Below are 27,416 nucleotides of genomic sequence, written 5' to 3'. Positions count from 1 at the left end.
ATTTATATGCAGTGCTACGGATTGAGCCCAGGGCCTCACAGGCTAGGCAAATGCTCCACCCCCGAGCCCCTGCCCCAGCCCCAAATTGCTTTTTAAAGGATTCTCTGTATTGAGAAAGTCCACACTAAGAGTCAGAGTGAGCCCCTCATTTGACTCCCACAGGGGCTTCTGTCCAAGCAGGGGCCTCTCTCAGAGGTGTCAGCCCAGAGGGCTGAGGCTACTGAGGGTCAGGCAGTGCCCCCGTGAGCTGATGCACATGACACCCAGTGTGTGACAGCCAGTCACCTGCGGCCATCTCCCCCCTCCAGCGCCCTCTTGCCTGCTGGGTCTGTGGGGCTGTCGAGCTCCTTGCCCAACCCATTGGGTCTGTGCACGGCTGGGTGCAGACTTAGCACCTCCAGGACCAGCGGCCATTGGTGTCCTTTCCTTCTGGGCCCAAGAGGCTGGCTCCAGGCCCAGCTGGAGAAGAAGCTTTGCTTTTTCACCAGGGGAGGGGTGGCCGACAGCTAGTTGGACAAAAGGCAAAAGTAGCTTCTCCAGAACTCTAGGGACTGGCACCTGGCAGCAGGACGTCTGTCCTTAACCATGGGCGCTCTCTCCCCCACCCGGGCTCCCTCCCGGCCCTCCCCCAGGTGGTTTAATAAAAGACACAGAACAGAAAGAAGGCAGGTTTAGAAAATAAAGTTTGTTGGGATCTGGAACATTTTGGGTAAGACTAACAAAAAATATGAACACACATTCAGGTTGTGGTGACATGAAGAGCAACGTCATCTTATTTAGTTCCTTTGGACATCTACATACAGCTGCTCGGTGACGAGTGCCGCCCGGGGGAGGAGGAGGGAGGTGCGGGGTCTCCAGAGGGAGCGGCTGCTCCACGGGCTGCCCTGGAGGGTGGTCGAGGTCGCTGTGCGTGGCTGGCTGTACACTCAGGCGCGTGCCCGTCTGCTCCGAGGACGTGGCGCAGTGTGCATCCTGTGGCCGGTGCCTGTCCACGAGTGCGCCTGGACGACACGGAGTGGGCTTGGAAGCAAGCGGCTGGGCACGTGGGTGGTGGCCACAGCGTTAGTAGATTATGCATTCTGCAGCAAGGACACGGTCGTATTGTGGCGTCTGCAGCGTGGGGCAGGAGGAGCAGGAGAGTTGGTGGACAGGTCTGAAAACAATTTGGCATGCGTGGGAGGTAAAGAAAAAGGTGCGGTGGGGTTCCCTGTGGCGCTCATGGTGCGTGGACAGTGCGGGCCACGGTCACACAGTTCTGTCCGTCCCTGAGTGCTTCCGCACTGCCTTGCCTCCGTTCACCTGGTCCACGGCCAGCGTCTCCACCTCTGGCTGGGGCTGTGGGGGGCTGGCATGGTGGATGCGATGGGCCACCCCGACGTGGGCCTTGTGCGGCTTCTCGCGGGCTGGGCTGTGCTGCCCGCCTGCCGCGCGGTCCGAGGCAATGGGCGGGATGACCAGCGGCCGCTCCTTGATGAGCTGGACCTCGGCCGCCTCCCGGGCCAGCAGGAACGGGGTGGGGTCAGGCATGGCGTCCACAGGCTCGCGCAGGAGGAGTTTGCGGCTCTCGGCCCCCAGTCTGTAGACCTCCTCGAACTCGGGGTGCAGCGGGGTGGAGAGGCTCTTCTTCATGCGGCGGCGCGGTGTCTCGGGCAGCTTGTCCTTGGGGGGCGCGGGCTTGTAGCTGGCCAGCGGGGTGCCTCCAGCTGGGCTGGCGTCTGAGGTGCCACTGGAGCTCAGGAGCCTCTTCTTGGCAGCGTGCAGCTGCGCTGTCAGGTATGCCACGGTGCTGGCGCGCTGCTCCAGCTCGGCCGACAGCAGGCTCAGCTTGTGGCTCTTCACCTTCAGCTCCTCCAGGTACTTCTTCTCCCGCTCCTTGAGGGTGTTCTCCAGCACCGCCATCAGGGCGCTCTTCTGCCCCAGCTCCTCTAGCAGCTGCCTGTTCTCATCCTCCTTGGCCTTCAGCTGGGCCTCCAGGTCCTCACATCGTCTCTTCAGCTCAGCGCTTCTGGAAGAGCCGTCTCCTGCGAGGGAGTCAGGGGGCCAAAGTGAGAACCCTGCGAGCCGGACGGAGGCGGGCGAGCGCCAGGGCCAGGCGGCGGGAGGCCCTGCCCTCACCGATGGGGGCTCCCTGCGGCCCTCGGGGCTCCTAGTCCCTGGGCTCGCTGCAAGAAGCCTGTCTCAGATCTTGAAAACGCCGATGTTAAAGTGGGCCACTTCAGAGCACTGGCCTCACCAGGGGCTAGGGATTCAGCTGTTACCAGGTCCCCCTGCCTGTCACTCAGGAACCGCTTGTCAAGTGCCTGCTGCAAAGTGCTGTTTTGAAACTGAAATGTCAAGAGCACTGTCCAGTCTAACTCAGTAAGGTCTGATCTGAAGAGAAGGGAAGTCGGGCCGTTGCATCTCCTTGGCCAGGGGTCTGTGTGACTCCTCTCAGGCTCAGACGCCCCTGTAGAGCCCTACCCTAGCACTGTCTTGCGGCTACAGCCTGCCCCTAGGGACCTGCCCTCCACCCTCAAGCTTTGCTTCATACATGCTGACTCAGTGTCACAACAGTGTCCTCACCCCACTCCCATGCCATCTGGCCCCTGGGAAGCATGTGAGCTCTCTGGTTCTTTCTAGATGCTGACTGAGAAACTCACCTTGGGTAGAGCACGGCCTCTGTGAAAGCCTGACAGACATGTGCACAGCCTGTCTCTGCTGGGTCTGCACGTCCCCAGTTCGCCCTCACCTGGGACTCCACAGCCTCCTTGCTCTTCCTTCCCTCCTGGCTCACAGACAGCCTCTGTCAGCTGGCCAGTGGACATGTCTCTTCTCTGCCCCCTGCCACTGCTGCTTCCTGGCTGGGTGCTGCCTCCTCTCTGATCTCCTCCAACCCACCCTGTGCGGGGATACTTGCTCCCCACCCTTCTACCCCCCATTAAAGCCTGCTCCTCCCTGCCTAGCAGAATGCACACTGCCGGCTGGACTGCTAGTTCCTCCTGTCCGTGTCATCTGCTCTCTCACGACTCCCCTCCTTGGGCCGTCTTTATCGTGACCGCCATCATCGATCTAACTCCTGACCCACAGGCCCATCTTCTCATATGCCCCCAGGGCCTGCCTGGCGCTAGAGGCAGGCTGCATGTCTCCCTGGAGCCTCGGCTGCTTCCCGGGGCAGGTCTGTGTCCTGGCACCCCCTGCCTAGCCACCACTTCTGCAGGACGTTCGCCAGCTGGGCTCTGAACCGTGTGAGGTGAGGCAGCCACACCTGCTCTGTGCCCAGCACTTGTGTGCTCTGAGCTCACCGCTGCGGAACACAGGTGTGCCTGTGCTTGTGCACGGTCACAAATGGCCTCCCCCGGGCAGGGCGGAGGCAATACTACCTCCCATAAGGTGTTTTGGGTTTTTTGGCCGACAAGAAAAACAATGCATTCTGAAGTGCAGTTTTAGAGGTAAGGAGAGTGACGGACACATAAAGCCTCCTGTAAGACCTGGGCGCCCGGCTGCCTGGGCTGAGCCCTTGCTACTGAAATGCTGACCTCGACCACAGCGTTCAGACTCAGTGCCCACCCGTGTCCCACGTGGGGCCCTCACTCTCAGCCCCCACATGGACTGCTGGCCTTTGCCTCCCTCCCAGGTGGGTGTGACCTCTCCAGCTGGACATGAACATCTCAGGATTTGTCTTCCCCCAGGCCACACTGCAGAGGCCTGTCTGACACCACAGCCTGCCCTGGGCTCTGCACGTACAGGGCAGCTGGGGGGCAGCCCTGGAGAGCAGGCCCTTGGGAGTCAGCCAGAAACCTAACTTTGGGGCCTGTGGATGGAAACACATGCCCAGAAATGTTAGAGACCTTGCCAAAGGCACACAACCCCTCTGTGACAGCCTGCCCCAATCCAGGTTCCTGGTAAGGTGCGCTCTGTGGCCACCCACCTCCGGCTGTTCTGCACTTTGCCCTTACCGTCCTTGAGATCAGCCACACCATGCTGTTCTGGGGGCTGGCTTGGCACTCGGTGATGTTTCCTGGGCCACCTGGGTGCTACCAGGGGAGGAGCTGGTGCGACTGACCCGCCACACCACCCTTTCTAGAACTTTCATTTCCTGCGGTGGTAATTGCTTTGTCACCCAAAGCAGCATTTCCAGGCCTTCCTGAACACTTGTGACCGAGGCACCTCTTAAACACACAGGTCTGCAGCTCCTGCCAGACCTTGGGAATTGCCTGCAGGGCAGGCTCATTTATGACCTGCGTCTTGAACTGCCTAGGGCTAGGCAAGTTTGGGGTGAGCTGCATCCCTGGGGAGGGAGATGCCTACCAGAGGCACCAGGAGGCTGCTCCAAGCCCTCCCCACCGCACCTCACACACATGGCTGAGAGCCAGCGCTGCCAGGCATGTGGCCTTGGGTGGGTGGGTTCCCTTGGGGCAGGCTTGAGAGCCACTGGACCAGCCCTGTGTTGTTGCAGATTAGTTTGGACAGAGACGGGAGGGGCAAGGACATCCGCGCTTCCAGGACATGGGCAGCGCTTTTCCAGAGGCTTCCATTATGGCAGGTTGAAGTCATGCAGAAATCCTGTTCTGAATTTCTGGGGCCCAGCTTCTGGCCTGGGGGCTGCAGGGGTGGTCCTGGGACCTTTCATCTGGAAGGCAGGCTCCTGTCCCAAGGCCCCTTCACCACACTCAAAATGGTGAGAGGACACCACACTCAAAATGGTGAGAGGAGCACTCAGGAGACAGGAACACAAGGATCAAAGTGGAAAAATTGGTGTGGATCTGACTCCAACCAAGGCCAACTGCACCCTGAAGCCTGGTTAGGCAGTGTCCCTTGGAGTGGGTCTGCACCTTCCCAGTCCTGCCCTGTGCTGGGAGCAGCTGTTTGCTATGCAGGAGGCCCTGGGAGGACCCTGGCTCCTGCCTCTTCTGCTGCTGCCACTGGGCTGACACCATGGGTGTCCCCAAGGGTTCTGGTTGGGGAAGTACTTCTGGGACTGTAGTCCAGAGAAGGGTGGTCTAGGGGCTGTGCCCAGCCAGGATGAAGACAGCCCTGGCACAGGGCCTGGGACTGCTCTGCCTCACGTTCCTCCTGGTCTCCTTTCTTTCTGGAGAAATTACTTCAGGTTTATTTTCTGATTATAGAAGATTGTATATTCACTGTGGAAAAAAATCAGAAAATCCAGAAAAGCATACGATAGACATTCTAAATAGATGTGTCAATGAAAAGGTAATCCATTCACTTGTCCCCCCCACAGACAACTGAGAGCTCTGGCCACACACGCAGCCCTCCATGGAGCTGTGTTTTGCTCTAGGCACATGGTGGATGGAAACGAGCGGCACCCACGTGCAGCAGAGGCAATGATACCCACCGGCTTTTAGGGAGGCCCTTACCTGTCGGCTCAGAACTCTTCAGTGTCAACTCATATGTCAGATCTGAAAAGGAAAGTTCACACATCAGCTTCCTCGCCATTCCCCACATTCCTCAGCTCTGCAGAGCAAGCAGGGCTCTAGGAGCCACCGGTGACAGCAATAGTGCTGAGCCTGCTGGGCTTCAGGGACACTGCTTTCCCCAAAAGCCTCCTTCCCATCTGCCTCAGCCACCTCCCAACAGTGAGAAATTGGGAGCAGCTCGCTCCACGTGTCCCGCAGGCTCTGTTCGGATTACGGTGTGAGCCACAGCCAGTCCTGCCAGTCCCCAGGATCCCAAGTCAGGCCTCGGGCTTCCTGCTCTTTGTGCTGAGGGAAGCATTCCAGGGGGCTCTGTTACAGTGCTGAGCGCTACAGCACAGGGCGGCTGGCTGCAGCGGGGCCCCTATGTTGAGGCTGCTCTGTGGGGCTCTGCGGCCCAGGGCGCGTCCCGCCTGCGTGCCCAGAGGTACCCGTGCAGTGCTGCTGCAGCCGCCTGATCTCCGCGTGTAGCCCCCTCAGCGTGCCCGCATGCTCCCGCTGCAGGAACAGGAGGTTCTTCTGGGCACTTTGCAACTGGTTCTCCAGGTTCGTGGCTGCCATGCTGACATCCAGGTGACCTGCAGGAAACACAGACCTTGGTCACTGTCTCCATAATGAGGGTCCTGGGGCAGTGGCAGGAGGTGGGGCCGGAAGGCAGAGCCTGTGGGGGCTCTGGCCCTCAGGGCTGTTCTGTCTTGTGACCCCTGTGCAGGGCTGGAGCTCCACTCTCAGGACACCTGCCTTGTGCCAGGCCTCGCCATGTGCACAGTGGCACCAGGCTTGGTGAACAGAGTCACCCCAGGGGGTCCAGGCCACTTCACAATCCTAGGAAGGAAACAGGCTGTGGGGAGTGGATGAGCAAGCCTGGGTCCCACAGCCAGTGTGGGACGAGTAGAGATTAAAATCCAGTGTCCCGATTCCAAGTCCCATGCTCTACACATCTGGCCTCAGTGGGCAGGGACTGACCCAAAGTGCTACTGGGAGAGCTCCTGAGAGGGAGGCACCAACTCGGCCTTCCAAAGCACATGGTGCAGGGACTAGGCTGCTGGTTCCTTCAGGTGGCACCCGGAGCTGGCCAGGTTTCAGGGCAACAGTGGGCAGAACTATGAGGGACACCCCTGCAGTGAGCAGAGCTGAGAGCAGCCCGGCCCTTCCTGGGAATATCTTGTGGGCCACATGGTGGCTTTAGGAGTCTGGGGTCTGTCCCCACTCCCTGCCCCCTCCCCACCCCAGGCTCACTCAGGGCCTGATTCTCTGCCTTACTGTAACTTGAGAAATGCGGTGAAGTCAATCTTTCTGGAAAACCTAGCAAAGTAATTCAAGACACCTTGCAAAACACTGAGAGTGCTAAGGACAGAATGTGGGCTGGGAGCCTGGGAGGGAGCCCTGCAGACACGGATGGTTCTGCAAAGCAGGTCTGCACGGGCGTCTTTCCTGGTTTGCTCTGCCAGAGAACCCTCCCTACAGGACCTGCCACTTCTCAAATGCTTCCAGAGTGTAACATCTGTGGGGTGGTGTGAGGGGCACCATCCCGTCATGACAACTCAGCATTTGGTTTAGGAGATGACAGCACACCCAGCTGTCACCACTTTGGATGACACCGACTGCTCTTTGTTAATTGTAAGGCCAGCAATATATTCCCGTTCTGGCTCTGGAGCCAAGAGGGGTTCGTCACTGCAACCTCAGGTGTGCACTCCATTCACACAGGCCACTCGGCACAGAGGCCATGTGCCCCTCCCTGGGGGCAAGCTGGAAAACATGGAGCACACAATTCACACAGTCACCAGAGCTGGAGAAGTGGAAATGACACACCCTCAAAAGAACCACGATAAAGACAAACAGGAGGACATCAGAGTTAGGGAAAGACAACGAGGGACAGCAGAGACTAATGGGAGAGGCCAGTCGAGCTCTGAGGGCTTGTCACCTGCTGTGCTTCTAGGATCTTCCAAAGGGAAGTCTCCACTGTTGTGTAGAAGAGGCAGGTGTTAGGAGGCTCTCGTCAGCGCAGTTCAGAGGAGTGGAGAGGAACCAGACTCTGACCTCAGGGAGCCTGCGAGGCAACTTCCAGTTGAGTTTCAGGCCTTGACCCCACGGAGCTGCCTGGTGGCTCATGATGGCGGTGTTTGAAGCACACAGGACGCTGCTGGGCAGAGCTGGGGCAGTCTCTTGGCAGTGCAGCAAGGCTTCTGTGCCGTGGCAATAAGCTCCCGGGGTGCAGGGCCGCCTGCCCAGGCGCTAATTTCCGAGTGGAACCCCACAGGTCCCAAGACCCTCATGCTACCCGCTAGTAGGTGGCCTCATTACCTCATTGCCATGCCCCCTCAGTACCTGAGATGTTGGGGGTTGAGACATGGTGGAGCATTCACCACGGAGCCCCAGAGGGTCGGTGTGGTGGATGAAGGCCCAGATAGATGCAGGGTGCCCTCCGCAGACGAAGGTGGCCTCCTGTGGCTGCAGTGGCAAGGTCACAGAGCGCGTCTTGGGTCAGAAGAGCACACGTTGCAGTTTCTACCTCGAGCGCCCAGCTTGGTCTCTCTGTACCGTTGGGGCCCCAACAGTTCACAGTCCTTTGCTCCCCAGAGGCAGTGTGGTCTGGACACCGGCCTCCTCTGATCATGAGGTCCTGTCTCTGCAGCAGGTAACCGGCCCCATGGGGTGCGACACCCAGCTCTGCCGTCTCCCCCCCAGGACTCCAGCGGCAGCCAGGGCAGAGGCCCTCAGGACCGGGCTACCCGACCATGGCTGGAAGAGCCTCATCTGCAACTTTCCCTGAGGTAAATTCATGGATCCGAAACTTCTCCTCACCTACAGTTCATTCTCCATGTCCAGAAAATTAAGTCTTGAGAAGGTTCCAGGCCACATTTTGTGGAGATGGCTCTGAAGTCCTGGCTGACTGTCTCTGGGGAGACTTCTGCCATCATTCCTAGTGACAATGTGCCCTTAATGGAAGGCCTCAGAGATGCAGGGCCTGCGTCACTGACAGCTCTCTGCCAGCATGGGGACAGATGGCCCATCCACAGCGAGTTAATTCTCTCCCTGATCCAGGCAATGTTCCTTCCTCTCTTCAGGACACTCATGTATAAATGATGACCTAATGATTTTCATAATGGACCATCTCTCCTGTGCGGACATGAAGTGCTGCTCCACACTGAGGTCATGCATTTCACAGTCCTCCTCCGAGGGAGGAGAGGAGAAGGCCCCGTGGACACCCCCTACCCCGCGTACACCCGAGCTGTGCAGCTGCCCTGCCGTAGGGCCACCTGCAGCACCGCACACCCCCTGAGAAGCCGGTCCCTCTGCACCCAGGTCAGGAATCACACAACCCAAAAGGACCTGCTGACCATCTCTAGAGACACGCGGTCCTGCCCCTCCTGTCGGCTTCCCAGGCAGCGGGTGAAGGTGGGCGTTCAGGGCCCAGTCGGTGCCTCCCCACAGCAGCAGGCTGGCTTAGGAAGAAAGGGTGGGGTGTCCCCCAGCACTCGCGTCCTCATCCCTGTCCCAGCAGGTGCTCTGTCCAGGGCCAGGGGCACGTTCACCCTCATCCTCTCCAAGGCCAGGCTGAGTCAGCGACAAAGCTGTCCTGCACAGGGAACAGGGGCGGCATTTGGCTCAGCCAGGCCAGTCCCATCTGCTCCCCTCTTCGAGCTACACCCTTTCCTCAGCACCTCCCTGTGTGCACCCCCTCACCCATGCTTTCGTCCCAAGCACAACTCTGCTCACACTGCATACCTCCATGCTCCTGGGACGGAGGCCCACAGGTCCAGAGGCTCGCCTGGTCGCCTGCCCCACTCAACCCCACCAGCACTGCCATACCCTCCAACACAGGGCTTCTGCACAGCCTGTTTCCTCTGCCAGGACCGCCCTGGGCAGACCCCCCTGCCCTCTCACCAGTCAGCTAGGTTCTTGCTTCACATCTGAACTCATGCACGACATGTGCAAGTCCAAGGACCTCATCCTGCTCCAGGTCGGTGTTGAGAGGAGGGCTGAACCCGAATCATGCCGCAGTAACAAGAAGCACTGTGACAGGGCTGGGCTCTGGCTCAGAGGTATCCCGCTTGCCAAGGATACGGGAGGCACTGGGTTCGAGCCTCAGCACCACATAAAAATAAATAAATAAAGTTATGTCCATCTACTACTAAAACAAAAAAAAAAGAAGCACCGTGACAGCACTGACCAGAGCACGGGCTCACTGTGATCCCTCAGCGTGGGGAACTGGTGTGTTCTTGGGCTATCAAAAGCAGGCCTCTCTTTCAGCTGAACACAGTCTATGGAGACAGGGTAATAATTTTAGAATCTGGAAAAACAGCACCCAGCTCCAGGTGGGAGTTGTCAGGTAGTTGTAACAAGCTATTTTGGGTGCTAGTCATGAATAAGTGATAACCATTCACAGCAGGCCTCTCCCACCCGGACAGGAGGCACCTGAGCCCTGTGCACCCTCTGTGCTTTCTGCAAGGCCCTGTCCTGCTGGGCACTGCCTGCTCTTGAGCTGGCATCTCAGCGTGAGCTCGAGGACCTCTGGGGGCTTTCTGTACAGCTCCGGTGTCCTCCAGCCATCAGGGACACCAGGGCTGGCAGGGGACAGGGGCAGCAGCTGTGGTGGTGAGACTCGAGGGGGAGAGGATCTTCCTAGCAGGAAGGTGGTGCTCCATGTGGCCTCAGAAAGCCCAGGTGGAGGAAGCCTGCACCGCAGCCCTCCAACAACCTGTCTCCAAAGCAAGAAACTGAGGCCCACGGATCGAAGTGGAAACCAGGAGAACCTCGGGAGGGGCCAGCGTGCCTGGGGCCAAGGCTGAGTGGGGCTGAGTCTCAGTTGTGGAAGCAGCTGGCTTGCAGGGGGCTTCCAGGCTCAGTGCAGTAGGGGGTAGGGGAGAGGGTGTCTGGCTTACAGCAGGTGCCTAATAAATGTTGGCTGTATTACTTCTCTAAATATTAGCCCATAGTTCTATAAATACACTCCTAGGCTGCTCTTGTCACCCCACCAGGGTGGTTCCTGAGCATCATCTCAGTATGGAAATGGGCTAGCAAAGAAGCTCTGTTACTTCCACAGAGGGAAATGCAGATAGATGCATTTTCTGGCGGCCTTTACCCTCCAGTTTTACTAGAGAGGAGCCATTCAGGGAAGGAATAGAGAGTCAGGCTGAGCCAAGTGCCCTCAGGGACAGTAAAACCTACTTCTTCCTTTGAAATAATCTATAGTACTCCACAGGGGGCTGAAAGTGGCCCAAGGCTAATTAGGCCAGGACTCTCATCCTTGGTTTAAGAAAGGAACCTCCCACTTCAGAAAGGAACTTGCACTGAGGGATTCTAAATTCACAATAACCTGCATAAAATAACCATTGTAAGTTGCAGGACCTACTCCCCCACTTGTATTTAAGAAAGTCAACTAGCAAAGGATTGAAAGTCCCAAAAAGCTAGGCCCACAAGACAAAGGACACCACTTCAAAGACGGGTAAGCATTTGAAAATGATTCCAGAAACATTTTGGTTAAAAAAAAGAGTGGGGGGCTGGGGATGTGGCTCAAGCGGTAGCGTGCTCGTCTGGCATGCGTGCGGCCCGGGTTCGATCCTCAGCACCACATACCAACAAAGATGTTGTGTCCGCCGAAAACTAAAAAATAAATATTAAAAAATTAAAAAAAAAAAAAGAGTGGACACCACTAGAAATAAAAGTGTTGAAAACAAAGGGGCAATTATTTTTTAAAGAGACAAAAATCCCATTTATGAATTGTTCTTCAAGAATTAGGGTTTTGTCGTTTTCTCTTTTTAACCTAATAAAAACAGGTGTGGCTGCGAGCCTAGCATGAGAGTCAGTCTCGGGTTCTAGTCCTGCCTTCGCGGGGTTAGGCTGTGAGCTCTCTGGGGGCCTCATCTTTCTCTTTAAAACCTGAGACCTCAGAGAACCATGACCCAGTCCTGGAAGGACACAGACAGATTTTTCAATACACACTTTCCAGTACGCCAGGCCTGTTGTGATGAAGGGGGAAGGAACTGCCCTTGGGCTCTCCCGACCCAGCACGGGTGAGGTTCTGGGCTCCCCTGCTCTCTGACTAGACGGCAGACATCTTTATAGCTAGGTCTCCAAAAACGGACAGAGGAAAACTCCCGTAGAAACAACCAACCAATCAAAAAAGTCTTATATTTTGTGAACTATCCACCAGAGGGCCCTGAACGTCCGTCGGGAAGGGAGGAGGCATGGTCACCCAGACCGTGCAATGATTAAAATACTGTGGATCTTTATTTATTAACAAGGAAATAGGTCTATGATAAGTTTAAAAAGGAAAGGATATTAAAAGTCATATGTATAAGTAGTGACAAGATCTAGAATGAAAACACCCGAGTGCTCTGAGTGTTTAGATGGTGGGTTATGGGTGACTTTCACTTCTTAATAATCTGCTTTGGTACCACCTACAGTGGTGCACATATATGTATTACTTTATTGTCAGAAGAAGTTATAAAGCAGTTTCTGTTTAAAAAGTTAATCACTAAGCATCCTCTACAAGGGGTGACCTGCATCTTCATAATGCTGTTCCAGAGGAATCTTGGATTGCTAGGACTCCGACTGGTATGGCAGAATTGGCAGGAACCAATGAAAGCAGCTTTTACAAAAGCACAACTTAGTATCCCCACGATATGAAGAAAATGACAACAAGAGAGCACTTGGGGGCCTCCCCTGCCCTGCATGACACATTCCTGTAGTTCTGTGACATTACCCGTTCTAAATACAAGGCCCACAGTTTTTAGGCACTAGCAGCCGTTTCCTTCTGGGAGGACGGACGGCCTGAATTAAGGCTGTAACGGGCAGGCAGACCCAGACTCTGATGCAGCCTGCCCGAAGTCTGCCCCACCAGGTCTGCAGGATGGGTTTATCCATGTCCCCTGCATCTGATCGTCACTTTCTGTGAGTTTCTACTTAAAAACCATGTCCAGTGTCTGTGTGCAGCTAAGGGCTTGGCCCCTCTGTGTGAAAATGTCTCACAAAGCAAGTGAGTTTGTAGAGCAGGTGCTCTGGGGTGCCCCTAAGTGGGCTGCACAGGCCAAACAGGCTCATATAGGGGCTCCCACAGTCTGTCACACAGCACCCGCTGGGGCTCCCTGGGCCTCATGGAGTAAGGGCCACCCACTTCCAGGAGCCAGCACCCTGTGGAAGCCTCACCCTGGGAGGCAGCAACACCAGCACACTGCCTCCCGATCTCAGCACTGGAAGAGAATTCCTCAGAGGGAAGCTGTGTCTGGGGGAGGCAGCCGAGGGGCGGGCAGGGCTGTGGAGCTGTCGAGGCCTTTCCCGCTCCTGCACCCTCCTCCTACCTTTCCTGGGCAGCTCCCAGGATAAGCGCCCTCCAGGGAGCACCCAAACACCTTGTTTTATAAACTGGAGCCAAAAGCATTTGCTACTTCATACAAAAGTCATTTGTGAACTGTTAACAAGCTGGTGCTGCACCAGGAGGGGCCTGAGCCACCAGCTGAAGGATGTCACCTCCTTCCATGGAAGGGTAAAGACCCAGGTCACGTCTAATTAGCACTTCCCTGTCCACATGCACCGTGATCATCCCAGGTGTGACAACCTGGTCAATAACCATAGCTGTGCTGATCCTGAGCACCAACTGCCCTTCACAAGGATGAAATGGGAACAACTTCTCAAATCTTGGTGTTTGATGACCACAATCTAAATTGTAGCCCCTGGGTCAAGAAGGTGTATTCATTGCTTTTTAAACACTATAATGCCGAATGAATGCACCAGTTCAACTGACTTAGCTGATGAGCTGTTCTGTTATTTTGTGGGCCTGCCTAATCACACAGGTTCTGAGAAAAGAAAAGAATTCATTCGCTGAAGCTCTGTGCACTTCAAGTTAGCCATACTTTTTCCTTTGTTACTTACAAAACATAAAACAACCAATGGTTTCATGAGCTGTGGTAGAAAGTCCTTAGCTAAACTGGGCATCTGAGAGGATGATTGTCAGAGAGAAGAGAGACTTTGTCCTGGGGTGCAGTCAAAAGAGCTCTGCCTGGACCCAGCCCTGGCATTGCGTTCCATGTTAGACTTTAGTCATGCCACCCAGCAGAGCCAGGCAGCTCCTCTGACTCGGCGCTCTGCAAATGGGCTCATAGATGGCCTCAGAAGAGCTGGAACGGAGGGACATTAGAGATCTTTGAAATTATTAAGATAGTTCAACAGTGACCACCAACTCCATGACTAAGGTTACCATGGCCGGGCATTTCACTGTAGTGATCACACACCTTCTGGGGATCACCAGGAGGGCATTTTTTATTAGAAATTTATTTCTCTGGAATCACACTGTTTGAGTGAATGCCAATATTGTTTTAGTTAGCTTTTGCATTGCTGTGATCCAAATACCCGACAAAACAACTTAGAGAAAGGGAAGTTTATTTGGGGCTCACAGTTTCAGAGGTCTCATCCATAGATGGCTGACTCCATTGCTCTGGGCTCACACATCCCGGGGTGGGGAATAGCCCAGTGGAGGAAAGCTCTCAGCTCATGCTGGGGCAGGGTGGGGGTGGGGAAGGGGCTGCGGGAAGAACCACCCTTCCAGGGCACACCCCAGTGACCTCTCCTCCAGCCACACTCCACCTGCCTACAGTTACAGTTTGGTTCATTCAAACTAGGATGGAGTGATTAGGTCACAGCTCTCACAATCCAAGCATTTCATCTGGAAACACTCCTGCATTAACAGGAGCTTCTGGGGGACACCTCATATCCAAACTGTAACAAATATCTTTAAAGGAAAGAGAGCTTATTCTTTTAGAAGGCATTTACCATGTCCCTAGACCTCCATTTCTGAGAGCTTTTTCTGATGGCTTCAGCACGTCCACTCACGGCTGCTTGACCCTTCGGCTTTCCATCTGGTGACCTGACACCCCGACATGGAAGACTCGGGTCTTGAAAAGTCTCCTTCCCGTGAACTTCCCGTGCTGTGGGGAGTAAATGAGGCCCCTGCACTGGTGGCATTGCGGACTGACTCGCGCAGAGTTCCTTCTGCTCACAATTGCTCTTTGTGGTGTCAGAGAACAAGGGAACCCTGGGCTCGTGGATTCCAGGTCTTTGTCATCCGTGCATCAAGTTCCGGGGAGGAGAGAAACCTCCCCCAAAACAGCTGTGCGTGAAGAAGCCTGTCATTTAAAACACACAAGGAATCCAAGACCAGAGGCGGGGACGAGCGCTCAAGTGCGGTGTGGCAAGGCTGGCGCTTGTGCAGGTGACTTCAGGGCTTGTCTTTGCAACCAAATTGAATCCCCTTGGTGAGACAACCATTAGCAGCTAACCCAGCAGCACCATGTGCTGCTCTTGGGGCTGGGAGGAGGAGAAACAAGAAAGGGAGCTTCGCTCACACTCATGGGGAGTTTTCAAAAAGACTGGGAGGCTAGCCAGTATCTCGTATCCTGAGGGTCCCCAACCTTGTAAAAGGTCACTTTTTCCATTTGTACAAGTACCTTTGTCTTGTTTTCCTCTCATATCGGACCTCAGCTCCCACAATGGGACTCATCACACCCGTGAGGGGTGATGCTCCTTCAGGGTACTTTTACCTGCCCCGTGTGTCTGCACTCTGGGAACTCAGCCATTTTGGTCTGGAGCGCCCAGGGTTTCCACTGAGTTCAACACTTGTAGGGTGGCATTTGAGCTCCTTCTGGTTGGCACAACTCTGGCCACGCATGGGGGTCAGTCAGGGGCTATGAAAGTGCTTTCTCCCAATATTCAGGATGGGTGGATGGATGATCACCACAGGTCACCCCCATGCAGCAGCTGCTACACACATGCCCAGTGACGCCTTTTGTTGGCCCTTCCTGCCTTTCAAGGGTGTGATCACTGCCCTGTGTAGCATGAATTGTGACCATGTCCCATGACAACCAATTCTGTCCCAACATAGCTTCTGGGTCTCAGGCATCTGGACAAGAAATGACACAAGGACAGTTTTTAAATCTCAAAAAGTTGCAAGTCACTAATAAAAATTAGTGACAATGGCTATTTACCAGTGTCTGTGTGCCAGGCTCAGAGTCACCTAGTTTCTGTGGTGATCATGCGAGAGAATTGAGCTCAGCAGACAGAGCACCTGACTCCACTTCCAGACACTGAGAGCACAGCCAGCCCACCCGCCTGCCCTCCTCAATCCCCCAGCCCAGTGCTGGTGTTCCCACCACAAGTTCTCGGGCGGCTCTGGAGGAGGACAACGAGGCGCCTGGTTGTGTTTCCTTTGCACTCTAGAACATTCAGCCTGAGCATGGCCATAGTAATGCAGCTGCTGACAGCCACTTGAGTCACCTACAGCTAGAGCACCAAGCACTTCCCCCTCAGGTAGAGGACATGGGGGCAGAGCATGCTTGGGGGCGCACAGAAGCTTGGTATTTTCCTGGTGCTTTTTGGTTCCAGCTCCCTTTTCCAGGGGAAGAAGCTGCTCCCGCAGGCACACATTTTTGGTTGGAACACAGCTGGTCCTCTGCTCCACTGTCTTCCAGCTGAATCCCAAAGCATTAATGACCAGGAGGCACCAATGGGATGACACTGTCTGCCAGCCATAGTCGAATGGGCTGTATAGACTGGCTGTGTGCTTTTCTTGTGTGTGAGTTCAGGTGACAGTGAGTGGGGCTCACGCCAGCTCTGCATCTGGACTGCCTGGGTTCTAATCCTAGCGTGCCATTCACTACCTAGACAGCCTTAGGCAAGTCCCTCCAAATCCCTGTACCTCACTTTCCTGAGTCCCTGCTTCACTGGAGGCTGTGAAAATGTCTGTCATGAGGCGATACTCTATTCTTTGGTGTCTGCTAAAGTAGCCACTAGCCTAGTGTAGCTATTGAGCAACTGAAATGTGGCTCATATGTCTGACAAACTGAATTTTTCACTTTATTTTTATTCAAGTTCACGAGGATTTAAATAGCCCCACAGGGTTATGATTTACTGCAGTGGGCAGCACTGCCTTCTACAACCATCACTGGCTACTGTGATCACTCCCCACGTGGAGCCAGCCAGGCGCTTTCTCTTGCTCCCAGACAGCATCATGGAGGCTGCCGGAGCCTGTCCTCATTTTGCTCTGCACTGTTGAACAATTTTACTCTAAGTGCCATGATCATCACACTCTGCCATTTTGCATCTTCATAGCATTATCATTATCTAAAGCCAAGTCATTTCTCACTCTCTTACCTTACTAGCGGGTCAGCTCCAGGAGAACTAGGGCTTTCCTGTCTTGTTCCTCGCTGATCCCTATCACCTAGAGAATGCCCCCAGTCATCCGAACCAGCCTTTCAGCAAGGGCTCTCTGGAGTTGGAACTGAGCGGTGATCTCACACTCTCTGGGCTCACACCTCTCTCGCAGCCGCCAGGATGTAGGGTAGTTTGTAGCAATGAGAGTAAGAGGGCTTACAACTAGTTCTCTGACTGGCATGAGGATGATGCCAATGTGGAGGAAAGGATAACTAGTCTTTGTCTCGGGAAACTGGGGCTGGTGGGAAAGCTCTCCAGGAGTAAAAACGTTTCTGTTGGAAGGAAAGCATGGGCTTGCTCAGGGTGTTCTAGAGTTTGTGACGTATCTTTTTGGGTATATCTTACTGGCACGTGGAAAGTTATTCTGTTCTGAGCCGACCATGCCAACTCTGGTTGACCTTGTGGCACAGCACCAAACTTGAGATGTGCTGAGCCTCGTGTAAACGAGGACCCGGTTACGCTCTGGCCCTCTCCAGTGGTGGATAGGGACTCGGCGACTCAGGAGGTGCCTGTGCTGAGCTTTGATGGAACGAAAGAAGGCTGGCAATGCGACTGGTTGTCCATGAAGCTAACTTTATTTGACTCAAAGGACAATTCTTCCTTTTCACTTTAGATTTGCCCAGTTGAAAAATGCACTGTTCCATGAATTCCGTAGTCTGAGAAACACTCGTCACCAGAAGGCGGTGACTGCCAGGAACTACACGTCAGCACTGGTCTTGTTCTTGAATGTACCCTGTGCTGTTTACAGCCCCATGACAACACGGGGGTGGTCAGCCCTTCAACAAGGAACCTAGGGGTTGGAGCCAGGCCACGTCTCCAGTGCCCTTGTGGACGGTTTGCTGCTTACCACCACTTGGAGATAGGTGACTTGGTCACTCAAGGACAAAGAAAACACTCTACGATTAAGCCCTCTGAGGTGCACATGCCAGCTCAGAGCCGGGGAAGGTGGCCCATGTGGGTGGCCCTCACAGTGCCTCCAGCGCTCACCCCCCTGCCTGCCTCCTGCACCTGCAGGGTGAACTCTGGAAAGCAGTGCCCGTCTCAACTAGAGCAGTGTGGCCAGGCCCCTGGAGGAACCCAACGACTGTGGAATGGATAAGGACTGGAGAAGCTGGGATGAAGCTGAGCCTTCAAGGATGGACAGGGCTTGGACCGGAGGAAGTACTTCTGGTGAGGTAGCCGTGGATGAGGGTTTAGAAGTAACAGTGAGACCATTAAACTATCGGACTCAGAAAGAACACTATGCAGAGTGGCAGGACACGGGTAGACCAGCCATGTCAGACTGAAGTTGCATACTCAACTACTCAGAAAAGTTGAGATGGCCAGAGAGAGGAAACGGGGGGAAAGCTTTTTATGCATTAGAGGCAAAATTCCTACCTGAGGGAATTTAATGTGGCAGGGAAGGAGCAGGATGCAGAGGAAGGAAGTGCAGAGGACCCAGGTCCCTCAGCTCTAGGGAAAAGTACAGAGTGACTTTTACTGAAGACTTACATGCCAAGCTGGGTACTTAACAGACACTCAAAAAGAGATCATGGTATTACCTGTGTTTCACACCTCTGCAGGCAATCTGGAGGGGTTAAACAACTTCGTTGAAGCTTTAGCTAGTGAGTGGCAAAGCTAGGATTCATCCCAAACCATGCTGACTCGGAAGCCCAGCTCCAGGTCACACTATACTGCTATTCCCACAAGAAGCAAAATGTCGCTGCTTACTAAAATGTACTCATGGAATGCTGTTCTCCCCACATTCCACTTCTCAGAAGTTCTCTTCTAGATGGGTGGTGGCCCACTCCTGTAAGAACAGACTTGGGAGGCTGAGGCAGGAGGATCCAAGTTCAAAGCCCCAGCCTCAGAAACTTAGCAAGCCCTAAGCAACTTAGCAAGATCCTGTCTCAAAATAAAACACAAAAAGGACTGAGCATGTGGCTCAGTGGCTAAATGCCCTTGGATTCAATCCTTGGTACAAAAAAGAAAAAGAAAAAAAAAATCCTTTTCTTTCTATATATTTTACTTTAGGCTGAAAGCGTCTTAGGTCTAGTCTTTTTTTTGTTCTGTGCTAACAGAATTCTATTAATTATCTTGAGGCTACTGCCTGAGAAAAAACATCACAGAGCAAGAGAATATGTTTCTCTTGTCCCACAGCTATACAAAGGCAGGACCTGCTCTGGCTGAGGAGTCTAGTTCTGCTGAGGAACACAATCCAAATGGACATTCATGTTCCATGTAATCACCAATGAGTATTTTAAGACACCTGGATTTTAGAGATTTTTGCAAATCCTTTAAAATGTAACCTTTAACTTCTAAAAAGTTTGTATTTTTAATTGTTTGCCTTACTTGATAACTTATGGTCTTAATAATACAATCTGAAGATGCATATCTTTCTTGATGATAACAAGCACTAAAGTTTGTTTGGCTAGCTGAAAGAGGGGCTTGGGATTCCCCTCTTCATACAGCAGATTAGAACAAACATAGGTAGTGACAAGCTCTTCATTCAAATGGAGCTTGAGTCTTTACCTGTTTAAATCAATAAGACTCAGCTGAACAAAATGGGGAGGGGAGAGAGGAAGACGGTGACTCCTCTGAGATATGTCACTGGGCAAGTAAGTGGTGTGCCACTGGGCAGAGCATGCTTCGCTTAGACTTGGTGAGGAGCTGGCTTGCTTCTGCAAACTGACGCTGCCCTGCCTAGAACACACCTACACACGCTATTATTCTGCTCAATCTCCACAGTGGTTGTTTTGCAGCCAGTGCAAGATATAGCTTTTTTTTTTTTTTTAAATCCAAAGAACAGATGGAATTGCTGTGGACATTTTCTATTTTGAGACAATAGAAAGCAGAATACAGGGAATTCCATCCTCCCCCATATGATCAGGTTAGTCATGCTTTCATCAGGGGTGACTGTGGCCCGAGGGGACCCCTGGCAATGTTTGAGATATTTTGTGTTGTCAGAACTAGGGAAGGGGAGCTGTTGGCACCTAATGGGTGGAGGCCAGGGTGCTGCTGTACAGCCTCCAGCGTGCAGGAGGCCGATGACCAAGAACCACCTGACCCAATGCCAGCTCTTCTGCAGTTGAGAAGCTCTGGGCTAGAGGCAATCTCATTTGAAATAGATTTTTGTCCCTTTTAACTTGAGGTTTATTCTGCTTTCCTTGGGTCCACTGGTCAACTGTGGGGGCACAGAGCTCGATAGAGCCATGTTTGCTTTTCTTCCTGTTTCAGAAAGCTACCAATACTGGAGAAGGGCCAGGCGCAGTGGTGCAGGCCTGTAATCCCAGCGGCTCGGGAGGCTGAGGCAGGAGGATTGCAAGCTCAAAGCCAGCCTTAGCAAAAAGCAAGGCCCTAAGCAACTCAGTGAGATCCCGTCTCTAAATAAAATACAAAATAGGGCTGCTTCCGCTAGCTGAGCCATGTTTGAAGGGGCTGTATTCCTCTGCCAATGCTTAGTGGCAACAACTGTGTTATCCTTTAGTGTACATTTTATATTTTTGAAAATCTCTTATTCTCTATAGACTAGTAGAGCACTGCGGTAATTAGTTAATAATGTATATTTACCTAAAGATTGTAAAGAAATTCAAATTCAAGTGGAAGAGGCAAACCTCACCATTTGGCAGTCCCCATGGATCATCTATTGGGTCTTTTGAACGTCTGCTTTTTTAAAGCTCAAATTAAGATGGCAAAAATCAATCAATAATACTTAAAATCTACACATTTAAATCTCTAAACAATATACTGCCCTTTAAATGAACTGTTGGTGTGACTACCTGTGTGGATGGTGTGTGTGTCACTGAACTAATCCAACAAAAACTGTGCACAGCCGAGGAGCAAGCCCTTGTGGCTCCCAGAGCAGGAAGCTGGCCTTTGGGACAAAGTCTGTCCCCAACAAGGAAGAAGCTCCTCTTCCTGGCCGCTGCCCTCACTGGAGTAGGGAGCAACCCCGATCTTGCCAATTCACCCTGACCAGACACTGCAGTCACAGGCACTTGCGATGCTTGAGGGCCTGTCTTATCGTTAAATCATGGCTTTTAGAAATAACCGTCCTTTGGTGATCAGCATGACCCAGGTGCTCTATGGTCAGTTGTCCTTCTCAGGCTGACCAGCCCCTTCTTGTGCTTTCTCGTCCTCAATCAAGCCTGCCCCCAGGCCTCTGGAGAGAGTCTTTACAACCAGACATCTTTGGCATTTGCCAAATATCCCCTTTGTAGCTCCAAGGAATATGGTTTCCTCACCTGGCTATGTGTGCTGGGTGTCCCATGGCCGGGGATACACAGACAGGAAAGGATGTGAGGGGTCATTAGAGGTGGTATGCTCTATTTTCCATGGGTCAGCCTTGCTTGTTTAGCTCAGGTTCTAGGAAGAAACCATAAGCCCAGAGAGCAGCTTATGGAATAGGGTTGTAAATATGTTCAGATTAGCTTCATTCAAAGAAAAAAACATGGTTTTCACGTGAATGTTGTAGTAGTTTCCCTGCGTGTAGAAGGTACCCACATGCAAAAGCTGACACATGACTTCCAAAACACTTCTAAAATTTTTTATTTCTGGATTTGGCACATTAAGTGCATCTATTTAAAGCAAGAGTCCACAATTTAGAGACAAGGTTGTAAATAAAGCTGTAAAGCACTGTGCATCCATCCGAGCTTCACTGCCTCACAAGAAGCAGAAGAGGTGGGCAAGTCTCAAAAGGGAATTGTAAACAATACTCTGGTTGGGATTTCTGAAACTGGACTGAAGTGGCCGGATCCCCTACCTACAGAGTGTTGAGTGAGCATTTTGACAAAGTCTGGAACTTTCACCTAAAAGGTTGAGAGGCTTGTGAGCCTTATGGTTACTGCTCCAATGGCAGAACATTACTGTTCGAGATGAGCCTGTGCCTATCATTGGAAGACACCTGGGAAGGGTGTCAATGGATGTCATTCCCATACCAAAAATCTGTGAGGCTAGATGCACACTCAATTCAACTGTCCAAGACAATGTTGCAGCATTCGTGCGATGAGCTCCATAGTCCCTTCTAGTGTGCTCCTCCTGTAGGAGGTCATTGTCCCCAACTGCTTAGTCACTTCCAGTGAAACTCCATTTCCCCTGAGGCACAGAGAAAGCTAATCTGCTTCCCACTTGAGTTTCAGACTCAACATGTAAGGGCTAGCTGGCATCTGAGGCCACCTAGAAAGGCTCTCCCCTCCAGCCACAGCCTGCTGATGGGAAGAACTCAATAACCTTCTAGAAGTAGTCAGTGGTCATCCAGAGCTGCTCTGCATGCCATCCTGCAAGATCCAAGAACACTTCTGAATAGACAGCTCCCAACCTGTCTCCTGCACTGGTCCCACTTACTGTCTTTCCCTGGAAAGCCCGTCAGGTCTTCTGCCCTTGGTCTTCTCTGCCCTGGGTCCCCCTGCCATGGGATTACTCAGCTGGCAAATCTGTCAAAAATGAACTTGACCACTTTCTTGATGGGAAAGGGACCCTCACTAGAGAACTATCCCACAGCAGAGAGGCAGAGGATGGCGACACAGCCTTCCTGCCTATCAGGAAGGTTGGCCTTCCCTCCCCAGAGCATCAGGGTGCAAGCGAGCAGGTGCCCGAACAGCAGAACCTGCTGTCTGGTCATAGGGGCTCAACCAGAAGACAAAGATGACCATCCAAGACAGAGGACAGGCCACACCTTCTACCCTGTGCCATGTTTTTATCTAGAGAACAGAAAACTAAGCAAGCAGAACATTTCATCTTTTTCATAAATGCACAAGGCGTAAACATTTCTTTTTTTCAGTACAGGGGATTATACCCAAGAGCACTCTACCACTGAGCTACATTTCAGTCATTTTTTTTTTTTTTTTTTTTGGAGACAGGGTCTTGCCAAATTGCTAAGGTTGGCCTTGAAATTGTGAACTTCCTGCCTTGGCCTCCTGGATCTCAGCTAAACAGAAACATTTCTAAAAAGTGGAGCTGCTCTCACGTGCCACTAGCCATAGAAATAAACCAATTCCTTTTACCTGGGTTGATATGTGATTTGTGACAGCTGGAGAGAGAGAGGTTCAAAAATAACCTCCTTCAGCCTGGGGTTGTAGCTCAGTGTGAGACACTGGGTTCAATCCTCAGTACCACATAAAAATATAAACAAAGTTTTTGTGTCCATCCACAACTAAAAATATTTTTAAAAAATAGCCTCCTTCAATATTTAGGGTATGGCATGAGCCTAGCCTCCTCCATCATTAGTTCATTAGAAAAATTAGGTTGGGAACTGCTGGGTGTGGTGGTGCATGCCTGTAACCCCAGCAACTCAGGAGCTGAGGTAGGAGAATCACAAGTTTAAGATCAGCCTCAGCAACTTAGCAAGACCCTGTCTCAATAAAAAGCGCTGGGGATGTAGCTTGGTGTCAAAGCACCCCTTAGTTCATTAAAAAAAATCAGAGATTGCAGGATAATTATGCCATGATACAGGTGGAACTTGCTCTTGGAAAACTAGTGCTCTTATGCATATTCTATGTTACACCAAAGATGGTCATTTCAGAGTATAGCAGTATTGTAATAATATTGGGAATTGTACTTTCTCTGTAGCAGTGAAACCCAACAATGGTACACGAGAGAGTGGGCTTAAAACAATGCCTCATACACTCTCCTACCTGTCCAGCAAACAAGGTGGCTACAGGATGTACTTAGAAGCAGACTGGGAAGGAAGCTGAGGAGCTGAGGATAATGGGCCTCACCCAGCTCTAAGTTTAATATCTTAAGTGTTGCTAAAGAGGCAATAAAGACAGAAATTGTAGAAAAAATGTATCACATGCCTTGTTATCCATTTATTAGAGTTTTCTTTCTCAGCACTGAGTTTCCCAGGTTTGCTCCTTCAGTGCCAAAGAAGGGTAGCTTGCTGCTCAGTTCTGGGAATTCAGCTGGAATAAAGAAACCGAGCCTCGGGAGACAGCACATTCCCTCTTCCCTCAGCCCCAGGAGAGAAGGTATTTCTCGCTTCTTGAAGTCATTTCTGGCAGTGGTAAATTGGGAATAACCATGAAATATCACTCTCAGTCTGTTCTTCACTGTGGAGATTTGCATTAAAATGTAAATAGTTTTCTGATTAACAAAAGTCTTTTAAGACAACCATGTGATGCCTTCAGAGGCTGTGACTAGAGGCTTTAAAGCCTGGCCTGTGGCCTCTCAGAGGCTGCTTGCTAGCTGGTTGCCTTACTTGATCATTTGTTGTCCTGGTAATAATATTTAAAGCAGCATCTGTGATTTCTTTTTTTCTGAAAGAATAAAACCCTCTAAAATTTTCTTATTTTAATTTTGGCTGACCAGACAAACTTGATGTCCATCTCTTTTCCCGTCACATGGCTAGTATAAATTAGTGATGTGCTCCTTGTCAGACCCACAAGGAGCACTACTGTCATTCAGCTCATCACACCAAGTTCAGCTGACAACAGCACTCGAGCAGAACTGGAGACAAACTCACCAGCTAAATAACAAAGGAGAGGGACTATTTTCAAAAGGGGTTTAAAAATATTAAGCACCTGTATATATTAATTCAGACTTTTTCCCTATAATTTCTGAAATTGGAGAGGCCAGGCAATGCTCTCACTCCACTGGCTTACTTCCCTTAGTCCTGGTGTACGGATACTCGGAAGCGCACAGGGGACTGTGCTTGGCTTCTGGCCACAGCAACGGTCCTTATCCCCACTGACCACTCGACGTTATACTGAGATGACATCCTGTAGCCTAATCTTTGCTATAACGGTGAGATCATTATTCCTGTTGAATACATTCATCCCAAGGTTGGCTCAGTGGGGACAATGGTACATCTTTTTGTTCTTTAAACAAAGTTCCTGCCCACCTACCCTTTCCAGGTCCCTAGGATCCTACTTCTTGCTTTGTCTCACCCCCAGCTGCTGGCGTATTTAATAACCATGCAGATGTGCCAGAAAAACATTTAGTGCATTCACTGTAGGTAGATATGACTGGACTTTTTTTTTACTGTGACACTTGAGTCATGTTGAGTAATGAAATAAACAGAAACTAAAACGCAAAGCAAGCACAAGAATCATCTCTTAATCCATGTCTTAAAAAAAAACCAAACACTCTCAGCTAAGGAAAAAATAAACAAACTTATGCCCCCTTTCAGCTCGCTGACTCTCAAAAGAATGACTGACATCATCTCATTTTTAAAAAGAGCTTTTAAAACAGTGACTCCTCTGCTTGCCTTCCTAGAAAAGGCAATTTTGCTCTTGATTAATGTTTATTGTAGAAAATGAAAGCCAAGGAAGAAATACAAAACGCTTCTAATTAAAGAGTCTTTTAAAACAACCGTTGAGTGTGAGAGTGCTTGTTTATCTGGGAGGCCCCAACCCATGCAAAGAAGTCGTAGCATCACCTGGGACACCAGGCAGATAACCCAGTAAAACTCTTCCAAGGGTTCACATAGGTGTCTGGAGATGTCACTATGCCCACAGTGTAGAAACCAGCATAAAAAAACAAAAAAGAATCACAGAGCTGGGAGGGAAATGCAGAAATCCCTAGTCCAGTTGCCAGGGGAACCCAGGGGAGCCCCTCTCACAAGGCTGTGTGATACCACCCAGAATCCTTTCCTGCCAAGAGAGGGACCAGCTTACTGGAAGACCTGCCTCTGGGAAGGAGCAGCCTCTTATTTCCACTGCTGGAAGTTCTATCCCAAATAGCTTCTGGGTTTTTATCAGTGGGACACCTGTCTCCCCAAAGGACTACCTGTCCTCTTCTGTGCCAAGGAATTACTCTAAGCAAATAAAGTCCCTTTGCTGCATGTCAGGCCTTCAAATATTTGAAAACAATTAGGACATACTTCCAGCCCAAACCTTTCTGCAGCATGAAGCATCAAAGCTGGAGAGGTGAAAACTGGTGTCTGAGCTAGCACCTATCTAACTGGTCTGGACCTTCCATCTGACTCATTTACTGCAGGCTTGGTGTGAAACATATAAAGGCACAAGTCACTGCCCTTGAAGTACATGCAATTCAGTAGACATCATCTTAGTTAATAAACATGCGTGCCCACTAGTATTAGGATCTATTTGTAATCTGACCTTGTTCCAGACAAAAGGAAAAAAATCCATGTTTGTTTCTTGCCAGAAATATAAGAAAATGCTTTATAAGTATTTCTTAAAAGCATCAGCACTCTAATTAACATCAGTATTGCTGTTAATGCATTCTGACAATTAGGGTAATAAGGTTAAAATCAATTTTCCAACTTGTGACAGACCATAGTTAAGAACCCAAAATGAATCAGCTGTTGTAAGTAAAAGAATTCATTTGCTCCTTAAGAGTTAACTCTATAAATATCTAATTTTAAAAAAACCCTATTTGTTAAACTGATATATTCAAACGTGTTACAGTAAAAATCTGATATACCCAAATAATTGTCTTTTAAATTTTAAATATATTTAAGCTTACTGAGTAATGATAATATGCTGCAGAAGAGCAACAAAAACATTTTAAGGTTTTTCAGTAGTGTGTATACAAATGTATGTGCACTATATATAAGATAACAAGCCAGAAAGTCTTCTTTCAAATCTTTTTGGAACATTCAGCTATTTAGGTAAACAGCCCAAAGAAATACATAAATTCCAAAACATCTCTGGAGAGAAAAGTCACTTTAAATGTTAGCATCTTTCCCCTTACAATTCAATGGCGAGTAAACGCTGGGAAATTCTTGAATGTGCAAAAAAAAAAAAAAATCGTTTAACAAAATAATAAATTTCAAACTTGACAGTTTTTAAATGACAATTCTACCTTTAATATTCTTACAGGTTTCTGGAAATGCTTAATAACCTAAGTATTACACTCATTTTGGTAGTTTATATTCTGTTATAAAATCGACTGCAGCCACCTACATTACAGAGCATGGTTATATTTTTCCTTAGGCCACCTCGTTTGCATTAGTGGACTAGATCGTACTGCTAAATATCAAAGCTTGAAATCATTCAACACAGGTCAGTGTGGAAACGCAAGTTAGAGAAACTACAGTAATTCACTGTAGCGGACGACAGCTCAGTAGCCAAGCTTGACTCCTCTGCATATGTGCATTATGCTCCATTTCAAAAGTCACAAGAAAACCGTTAATTTAGGGTAAAACTCAAGCTCGCCCCGAAGCTTCGGAGAAGGCCTGCAAGGTGGAGTACTTACGTAAAGGGTTACCAGGACGCCCGGCACCACAACTTACTAGGGAGGGTCTCGAACGTCCACAGGCGGAAAGCAGCTCCCTTCTACAGGCCTGGAGGATTCGGACAGGCTCCTCCCTCCAGCATCCTGGACCCAGCCCGGCCAGGCCCCGGGGCGCTCCCGGTGCACCTGCAATGCGGCGCCCTGGCCCCACGATCCCGCCCCGGGCTGGCGGCGCGGCCCGGCCAGCTCTCCTCCCGCTTCGTCCCGCAGCCCGCGGGGCGCCCTCCCCAGCGCGCCGGGGTCGCGGCGCCGCCCCCGGCCTCTGCCCCGCTTGGTTTCCCGGGAGCCGTCTCTGCCAGGGACTCCCCTGCCCCGAGGAGCCGGCGTTCCTCCCTAGAGCCTGGGGCGGGCGGGGACCCCCCGGCGGGCGGCTGAGTTCAAAGCCGAGCGCGCGAGCTCGGTCCCCACCGCGCCGCCAGGTGAGCGGGGCTGGACTGGGCGCGCCCCGGGCCCCGCCTCACCTGCGGCGCGGCCGCTGCGGTCCTTCAGGCGGCTCCGCGGCTCGGCGCGGTCCTCCAGGCGGGCGGCGGCGGCGGGGACCCGCGGCCCATGGGCGGGGCAGGCGGCGGGGCTGGGCCCTGCGGCCGGCGCCGGGGGAGGTCAGCGGGCGCCGCCCGTCCGGCG

At 51.6% G+C, this 27,416-nt stretch overlaps 1 protein-coding gene across 3 annotated transcripts; it reads right to left on the bottom strand.

Moving 5' to 3' along the window:
• Nucleotides 1–665: 665 nt before the first annotated feature.
• Nucleotides 666–27,357, bottom strand: Ccdc92 (coiled-coil domain containing 92). Of its 3 annotated transcripts, none has more exons than XM_027921402.2 (4): nt 27,254–27,357; nt 5,843–5,989; nt 5,355–5,396; nt 666–2,021 (listed from the first exon to the last, which is right to left on the bottom strand). In XM_027921402.2, exons 2-4 carry the CDS (start codon nt 5,970–5,972, stop codon nt 1,246–1,248), a joined length of 948 nt encoding a protein of 315 aa, XP_027777203.1. In that variant the 5' UTR covers nt 5,973–5,989; nt 27,254–27,357; the 3' UTR covers nt 666–1,245. The 3 variants fall into 3 exon arrangements, with proteins under 3 accessions (XP_027777203.1, XP_027777205.1, XP_027777204.1); XM_027921404.2 differs by lacking the exon at nt 27,254–27,357 and adding an exon at nt 26,791–26,851; XM_027921403.3 differs by lacking the exon at nt 27,254–27,357 and adding an exon at nt 7,336–8,433.
• Nucleotides 27,358–27,416: the final 59 nt, after the last annotated feature.

Source organism: Marmota flaviventris, chromosome 1, assembly GCF_047511675.1.
Source record: "Marmota flaviventris isolate mMarFla1 chromosome 1, mMarFla1.hap1, whole genome shotgun sequence".
NCBI lineage: Eukaryota > Metazoa > Chordata > Mammalia > Rodentia > Sciuridae > Marmota > Marmota flaviventris.
Note: the sequence above shows the minus strand (reverse complement) of the source record. Positions and strands in the feature narration are given on the sequence as shown.